General features: G+C 39.2%; 1 protein-coding gene across 1 annotated transcript in view; it reads right to left on the bottom strand.

Annotated features, from left to right (window-relative positions):
• Window positions 1–413: 413 nt before the first annotated feature.
• Dapl1 (death associated protein like 1) overlaps window positions 414–9,505 on the bottom strand; it is a 29,966-nt gene continuing 20,874 nt past the window's right edge. The window contains exon 4 of the mRNA XM_004835900.4: window positions 414–694. Coding sequence (XP_004835957.1) covers window positions 578–694 — 117 coding nt within the window. The 3' untranslated portion in view covers window positions 414–577. The remainder of the gene's footprint in view (window positions 695–9,505) is intronic.

Below are 9,505 nucleotides of genomic sequence, written 5' to 3'. Positions count from 1 at the left end.
GCAGTCCTACCTTCCATCTTTGAGTGCTTGGCCGAAGAGAATATGTTTGTAATTAATTTAATGTTTTCATTTTTCCTCATCAAATCTTCAAAACAAGCTAAGTACTTGCATAGGAAACTTGAAAACACATGTTACCTCAAGTGAAAATCCGAAGTCAAAACAATTGAGAAAAGTCACTCTTTATGCTTGCATAGAACACTGGTTTGTGCAAAGCTCAGTGTGCTCCTCTCTAACCTTTGCCTGCAAAGAGAAAGCAGTGTGGGTGGAATAACCCAGGGTTGGCATCCAGAGGAGAGAACTGACCGGGGAGAGGGATGGAATCACCAGGTGTTCTGGCTTCTTCATTTACTCTACATATGTAAATATCAATGGCATTCTGACACACACTAAAAGAGGCACAGGAAAACATTGGATTTACAATTTTAGGTGCTTTATTATCTAAAGTCAACAGGGAAGATACAAAAGCTGTTTTAATTACCAATCAAGTACGCTAGGGCTCTGGAAAGTTTGGATCCTTCTTGCTAAGCTGCCAGATGACTGAAGCCTTCTATTAGTTGGCTGTGTTTTATGTCCCAGCTTAACATTTTCGTGGCTGCTGAATAATGTAGATCCTTTTCAGTGAAGCGACCTTCTCCAGAGCAGGTGTGGGTTTTTGATGTGCCATGTGCACTGTTGCTGGAAATTTATGGTTGAGCTAAAGGAAGGAGGGAAAAAAAATAACCACATTGGATCTTTCTGGTCATGAAATATTAAAGTAGTAGAAGCACTATAGTTGGTCAGGAGAATTTTACAATTTTGTTTATTTCCTTGACAATATCTCTTTTTTCCATTCCACTTCCAGCCTGGGGCCATCGGAGTACATAGTGAACTGACTTTTCCCTCATTCACTTATCTTGAATTTTTAAAATTATAAAATATACGATATATAATAGAATATATATGTATATGGGTACTTTTTATTTGGTGCTTGGGGTCAAACTTAGGGGCTTCCGCATGCTAGACATGTTCTCTACCACTGAGTCACACCCAGAGATTTACATATATGTTTTGAAGCAACATTTTAAAGCAGAGGGCTGAGAAAATAGCTCAGTGGTAGGACACTTGCCTAATAGGTATGAGGTCCTGGGTTTGAGCCCTTGTACTGACAAATAAGAAAGTAGAAATGGTTAATTATATGTGCATCAGTGCTCTGTACCATTAACTATTATTCTGGCACTAGTGTGCATATGTGGGTCCACATTCGAAGGAGGCTATGGGGATACTGGAAAAGGTCCTGGGGTAGGGGAACCCATCAGTTGTCTAAAGTTTAGGAATAAAGGTCTTCTGAAAGAAGTTAGGAAGGGTTAAGATTATTTATTAGGTCAAGTCATGAAATATTGCATTTTTTTATGTTAAAAACAGTATGACTTTGGCCATTGCATGTGGTTCAATCAAATAGCCTAGTGAAGAGAAGACTGATAGTTTCAGGTAATGAAAGCTCTCATTAGTCATCTCCACTGAAGACTCTGATGAGGAAACAAGCTTAAATGGATGTAAATGAACACAGACAGTGGCTTGGTGACAGTAAGATGAATTTTCTATGGAATCAAGAGACCTTCTAGAACTTACATGAAGGATGCCCAGTGCCACCGAGCACTTCACACATGGTTTTCCTGGGAGGAGAATTGGGATCCAGGGACCTTTAGAGTCTATTCCAGGTTTTGATGTCCAAGCCCATCAACACAGTCTAGGATGACACCCTCTTAGTCGGCAAGAAAGGGGTGTGTCAGCTCACTAGGAACGTAACTTACCACTATAAATCTTAGATGCCCTTGCCTTGACACTCAAATAAAAGGGGAGATAACTGTCATGACCCCCAGCATCACATTGCTTATGGTTTGTTTGGGCTTTCTAAGGCAGGGAAAACATATGTGTTTTACATTTCTTCTCAAATATCCCTGCCAGACCATGGGCACACAGCTGTTCCTTTCATGTGCAACTTGACTCCAAAAGTCCTTTCTTCTTGGTCTTGAAAAATTAAACACACTAGAAGATTATACACTGCAGTATTAACAATAGTTATCTCTGGGGGATAGAATCATAACAGTTCCTAGTCTTTGTTTTACTTATCAGTATTTTTCTCATTTTTTTCTTTTACAGTGAACAGGTACAGATTATATACTAATTAAGCCCAAGTATTGTCTCTGCTGACATTCTAGCAGAATGGAAAAATATAATTGAGGTATTGGACATAAATGTTGCTTTTGAGTCTGAAAAAGACCTGGGGACATTTTTTTAGGTCAGACTATTTATCAGTGCATGTGATATGCATTTTATAGTGTGTTAAGGGTGTTTTGTCCTGTTTTTCTTTTAACATTAGAGTCAGAAATACAAGAGGTCACTGGCTTCAGTAGTTTGCTTCCAGACTGGGTGTTTTTAGTCTCCACTAAAACAGATGGGTTATTTCAGGTTAGCTTTAAATCACATTCAAGAGATTACAAGCAGGGAGAACAATTTAGCAATTTACTTAAGGTCAGATGTAAGGTAAAAGGGGGTGATAAAAGAAACAAATAATTCTGAGATAACAGAGACCTGGGCAATTAGCCAGGGTGAGGTGGGCCAAGAGATCAAGTTGGGACTAGAAGGGAGAAAGCCATGTGTTGGCCATAGTTCTTATAGAGAGAGAGATGATGGGTGGAGGTGGGAAAGGAGAGGGAGAAGTGTGTTAGAACACACTTGTTGCTTAATTCAGCATCGACTTGTTATTTGGTCATCTACAGGATGAGCTCTACAATTTAGAGTCTATATGTTTTGTCTTTAAAAAAATTCTGGTAAAATATAACATAAAACTAACCATTTAAACATATGCTTGGTTCAGTGGCATTAAATACATCCACACTATTGTGCCCCCATCACCATCATCCATCTCCAGAACGTTCTAATTATTACAATCTGAAACTTAGCACCCACTAAACATAACTCCCATTCCTTTGTTCCCCAGGTCCCTGGTGTCTCCTGTTCTAATTTCTGTCTCTAGAATCTGACTACTCTAGGTACCTTATGTAAGTGGAATTTATGCAATATTCATCTTTTTGTGTCTCTTTTTACTTAGCATAATAAATTCAAAGCTCATCCTTCTTAAAGTTGAATAATATTCCATTGGATGTATATACTGCATTTTGTTAATCCTTTCACTATCCACAGATACTCAGGAGGAGCTTGTTTCCACTTTTAGGTTATTGTGAACGGTGCTGCTACGAACACTGGTGTACAAATATCTGTTCAAGTCCCTACTTTCATTTTTTTGGATGCACATCCAGAAGTGGAATTGCTGGATCATAGAAGAATTCTGTTTAACTTTTTTGAGGAATACCATACTGTTTTTTACAGTGGCTGTACCATATTACATGCCCATTAGTGATGCTCAAATATTAGGGATTATATTTTAACTAAGGGATGTTCTAGAAGCACTTTTCAATGCTGCTCAGAAGGAGAATGCCACATATTAGAATGAATGGGAGACCAAGTCAGTCCCTGGGGCCTTTTGGTTGTTTGTGAATTAGTATGGGAAAATTGGGGTGAGGGGGAATCAACAAGATTGTGAAGGAAGTTGATATAATTCTGCTAAAGATAATAGCCTTAGAAAAGCTGCCTATAATTAAGCTACAAGTATACAGTATCAGAGGACCAGAGTTTTATAACAATTCTTGAAAATATGAAGACAGAGTCAAAGTCTTATTCTCATATCACCACCCCTGTCAATCAGGAACATCCTGATGTACAAGGACTTGTGGTTGTGGGTGGAGAGTCTATAAAGAGTCTTCCATCAGAATTGATGAAACTGGCCTTCCACACCCAGGGTGGCCCGGACAGGGAGCCGATTGGTGGGTGAGCTGCTGCTCCCGGAGGTGGCTCCCCGGCTGCAAATGGAGCCAAACCCAGAATCGAGGGCAGAGAAGCTGACCTGGTCCTAGCACCCAGAAGGAAGCTCCCCTGCTCCCATCTCGTGCTTCTAGGGCAGAGAAAGTGAGCCGCATGGGTGCCAGAAGCACCCCCCTCCCCAGAAATGAGAAGATACATAAACAAGTCTCAAAAACAGACTTCCAGATCACCTACAGCAACCCCAAAGGGAAATGAGATGGAACAATCTGATACTCAACCACCTGGACTCTCTGAACTGACAACAAAAGAGGATCTGGGAAAAATGAAATCAGAAATAATTACTCAGATAACAGCAAAGATTGTGCTCATGGTGTAAGACATGATTAATAAATCTAGAGAGGACACAGATAAAAAATAGAGCATCTGAGGAACATGATAGAATTCCAACATAGGAAACAAATGGAATCCATAAAACAGATGCAAGCAGATTTCCAGAACATGAAAAACTCCATCGAAAGTCTGCACAGCAGAATGAACCAACGTGAGGTCAGAATTTCAGATATAGAAGAAAAGATTGCAATTAGTGACCAGGAAAAGAAAAATTGCTTTAAAATTGCAAGGGACCACGAGAAATCAATCCAGCAGCTGCTAGATGATGCAAAGAAGAATAACATAAGACTGATTGGACTCAATGAAAAAACAGGAGAGAGTGCAGGTGTCATAAAAAAACTGTTCACAGAAGTGATGGCAGAAAACTTCCCAAGGAGGGGAAAAGAACTTGATATACAGATAAGTGAGCCATGTAGGACTCCAGCTAGCCTTAATCAAAAAAAATCTACACATAGGCATATAATAGTTAGGATTCCAGAAATCCAACAGAAGAATAAAATTCTACAAGCAGTGAGAGAAAAGAAACAAATCACATACAAAGGAAAGCCCATCAGAATCACAGCAGACTTCTCAATGCAAACCCTCAAGGCAAGAAGAGTTTGGAGTGATGTATTCCAAGCACTAAAGGAAAACAGCTTCCAACCCACATTGATGTACCCTGCAAAACTATCTTTCAAAATTGATGGAGAAATAAGATACTTTCATGATAAAGAGCACCTCAGGAATTTCATGAATACCAAACCGGCACTCCAAAAAATTTTAGACAATACCCTAGGAAAAGACAGTGAGGATCACAACCCCAGAAACCCAGCAGAATGAATCCACTGGGCATGACAAATTAAATGCAAAGGGGGAGAATCCAACAAAAAGAAAATTCATGACAAGGCTTATGAAACTTTTAACTTCATCTCCCTAATGAGTGTATAATTCAATCTTGTTATTGTTCATGATTAGTATTTTTCTGATTCTAGAGTTGCACACCTTTCCTTGTGCTATGCTTGATATTTATCATCTTCTTATGTCTACTTTTTAATTGGGTTGTCTATTAATGAGCTGTAAGAGTTTATATATTCTGGTCATAGGTTATATGCATTGTAAATATGGTCTGTTTAAGGACTACTTTTCATTTTAACGATGTCATTTAAAGTTCTAAATTTTGATGGAATCTCATTTATCAATTTTTTTTTGTTTTTGGTACCAGCGATTGAACTCAGGTCCTTGCGTTTGCATAGCAGGCGGCGAAACAACTGAGCTAAATCCCCGGCCCAATTTTTTTCTTTTATACATCATGTTTTTTGTATCCTAGGTAGTTCTTGCCTACCCTAAATTCATAAACATTTTCCCTTATAATTTCTTCTTAAAGTTTTATAGTTTTAGTCTTCCATATTTAGGTTCATAGATCCTTTCAAGTTATTTTCATGTATGGAAATAAAGGGTTGAAGTTAATTTTTTATATATGGATACCAGGTGTTCTAGTGCCATTTGCTGAAAACACTGTCTCTTCCTCGGCTCTTGAATTGAGTTTATATTCTGTAAAATGCTAATGTTAAACAATCTTTCAAAACTCAGTGGACCATATATGTGTGGTTCTATTTCTAGATTCTCTGTTTTATTCAAATGATCTATATGTCTTTCCTTATACCAACACTGCCTTGATTACTGTAGCTTTAGAAGAAGTCTTAAAATTAGATACTAAACATCTTCCAGCACTGTTTTTTGTCCTTATTTTTTTTTTATAAAACTTTTCTAGGTCCTTTGTACTCCTACATAACTTTTAAATTTCAATATCCAAATCTTCATTTATAGCACGTATACACAGACCTGAATTTTTATATATACCTTGTGTTTTCTGATCCTGCTAAATTCAAATACAAGTTCTAGGGGCTCCTAGAAATTTCTTAGTATTTTCTCTGTAGATGATCATTTCATCTACATATAAAGATTTTGCTTCTACCTTGCCAATCCTATCCTAATTGTGTCATTTTATTGCCAGACTATTTTGGTTGGGCCTAGGTTTCAAAGTTTAATGGACAGATAGAGTAAGCATATCTGCCCTTGTTCCCCACCTTAAGGAGAAATCATTGTGTCTTTTCCATTCATGTAAGGTGTTCTCACTGGAAGTATAGAGTACATGTCTTTATCTGTTGAGAAGGTTCTATTCTACTTCTAGTCTCCTGATAGCTTTGACCATGAACAGCTGTAGAATTTAGTCTAATACTTTTTCTCCAACTAGTGACAGGGTCATACGGCTTTTTCCTTTCCTCTGTTAAAATGATGACTTTTGGGGGTGGATCTTCCAATGCTGAACCAACACTGCCATCCCTATAACAAAACCACTTTCTACATATTGCCAGATCTGACTTCTAATAGTTTGTTTTGTGAAACAAATTTCTATCTATGTTCATACTTTTTTCTTCTATTATCTTTATCCAGTTTTGGGATTAGCACAATGTTGAGTTCCTAAAATGAGGGGAGAAGTGTTCCTTCTTTTTTCTGCTTTAATTGGTTGATATAATTTATCAGTTAAAATGTATATAAACCTGCTGTTGTCCTATAGGTAGGTTTTCAATCTAGGAATATACTTTCTTTAATAGTTGCTATTCAAATTTTATATTTCCTCCAGAGTTAGTTTCATTAATTTGTCTTCCAAGAAACTTCTTAGAAGTTGTCAAATTTATTTCAAAAAAGATTTTTGTAATATGCTTTCTATATCCTTTTAAATTCTGCAAAATCTGTGGTAATGTCTCCTAGATATTGATATTGTAATTTAAAAAATATATAATTGATATTGTGTAATAGGAAGAAAGGTCTAAAGGAGCAGGGGAAGTGGGAGGGGTAGGGGAAAGGAAAAAAGGGAAAAGAAAAAATATGAGAAAAGGAAAAAAATGGAAACAAAGTCTTTGCAAATAGGGATGGGTGGAGGGGGTGAAGGGAGGGCAGGGAAATAGGGAAAAAAAAAAGAACCAAGATACTCATGCAATGGTACAAGATCCCAATGATGAATGTATCTGTATTTTATACCTAAAATGTACCAATAAACTTAATGGGAAAAAAAAAAGAATTGATGAAACTGTAAGTAAGATGACCAGCCTCTCAATGCACCTACTCTTTGCTGTAGGTTTTGTATCAATGGGGACAGGAAGATTTCATTTTCAAGTTTGAACTAGAAGTATGGAGAAACAGCTTTCCAGAGTATAACCTACAACCAGCTGTATTTTAGTCTGGCATCTGAACCTTGGGGAAGCTTTGGAATTTTCATCATTAGCCTTTGTAAAATGATCGTATTTGTAGAATGAAAGGTGTCTCTTCTCTGATTCATTAATTAGGATAGGAGAATCTAATGGAAGCCCATAACTGGAAGACTTCAAGGGCTATGTAAATACATAGGGATTCTGTCTTGCTGAGGGTTCATCACAGGGGCAACATACGAAACTTGAAAAGCAGATCAAGAGAAACTCCCACATTGAGAATTTACCTTCATTGTGGGTAGCTGTGACCTCAAAACCTATATTTTTAGTTTCAGAGAAAAAGTAAAAAAAGGACAGTAAAGGTTTTTATGACTGGAGCTGTGAAAGAAATTCTAGATGGGAGGAAATTAGCTGCATGCTTTGTTTTAGAGCCTGAAGTTGCACAACTTGTGCAGACAGCAGTCCTTCCATTCATCTTTCCAGGGTGTTAACTTCCAGCTCCAGTGTTGACTCTTAAATTTCCACACCCTGTTAAGCAAAGTGCTTAAAACAAAACATTCCGCTCCTGTCCGTGAAATTCAAGGATACTCCTACCCATGATGTTAATCTACAGAACAAGAGGAACCTTTTAAAATTTGCAGATGCCTTTGATAGTTTTCTATTCCCCAGGATCTCTCATCTGGCTGTCTTTGGTGATTCTGACCCCCAAATCGGGCAACTTGAAAAAAGTTAACCAGGCTTCCTTCCACATTCTGCCTCCCTTTACACCATAACCCAACTTCATTACTAATGTTTTAACTGGATACTTTTATGTGCTAGGAAGCATCACAACTATTGCCAAATTTAATTTCCACAACTGTCCAGATAATTAGTACACTTGGCAGTATCATCTTTTCATTCCCTGACCTAAAAAAGTTTTAAAATTAAATGAGCAACTATAAATCCTCAGTGGAACTACATGACATCTAAAAGATCAAACAACAGAAGTAGGTAGAATTTGGTCTAACACCAGGTCTCCCAGGTTTTTAGCTCAGAGTTTACAGGTTGCATAACACCTTTTCTGCAGGAACATCATGTCACATGGTCAGCCACTGGGTGGCTTGATCCTATCATTATTTAGTGGTGAAGAGGTGTAGGAAAGCTGGGAGCTGGAGAAGCAGGGAGGGAAAGAGAAGTAGGGTGGGAGAAAGAAGTCCATGGAAGGTGGCTGGGGAAACAGTGGGAGGGGAAAGTTTAGGTGGGTCCGCACTTAGATTTGTATGATTCCAATCTCTTGGGGATTGCTTTTCAAATTTTAAACTTCAGGTTGATCTTAAAGTAGGGTACCCAGAGATAGATAGCATAAAGTTGAAATTTTCTGTGATGACTGAATGGTTGATGAGATCCTATGGACAGGAGTTTTCTTAAACACTTATATTCTTAAAATAGGTATAAGAAATAACATGGGAGTCACGTGGAACACACCAAATCAGCCTGCTGCAGACAGGCAGGTCTGCGCACACCCTACCAAGGTCCCGAGTTGCATGGAATATGCCCACCCCGGCAACAATCCACTGAACACCCCCCCCCCCCGCTCCTCTGTACAGCCACCTGGTTCCACACTACGAAGACGCAGAGGACACCGGACCACCAGACCACCGTACTGAGTCCTGCTGCTCCTGGCCCAGAGGTCAGGGCTTCTGAGCCACTGTTCCATTGCTCCCGGTCCAGAGGAAGGGGCTTCCCGGCCACCATCCCTCCCACCGCTCCTGGCCCAGAGGTAGGGGCTTCTGAGTTGCCATCCCACTGCTCCTGGACCAGAGGAAGGGGCTTCCCAGCCACCATCCCTCCCGCTGCTCCCAGACTACAGGAAAGGGCTATTGGGCCACCATCCCTACTGCTGCTCCCAGCCCCTGTCCCACCTCTCCCAGCTCAGAGGAGGTAATCCATGCAGGCATCAACAGCTGCCCCCAAGTTGAAATGAGAAAACACATAAATAAGTCTCAAAACCAGACTTCCAGATCACCTACAGCAACCCCAAAGGAAAATGAGATGGAACACTCTGATACTCAACCACCTGGACCCAC

The sequence above is a fragment of the Heterocephalus glaber genome, unplaced genomic scaffold (genome assembly GCF_053883595.1).
Source record: "Heterocephalus glaber isolate CG9 unplaced genomic scaffold, H.glaber_assembly_v1.0 deba00000347, whole genome shotgun sequence".
Classification (NCBI taxonomy): domain Eukaryota; kingdom Metazoa; phylum Chordata; class Mammalia; order Rodentia; family Bathyergidae; genus Heterocephalus; species Heterocephalus glaber.
This window is presented reverse-complemented; position numbering and strand designations above follow the sequence as displayed.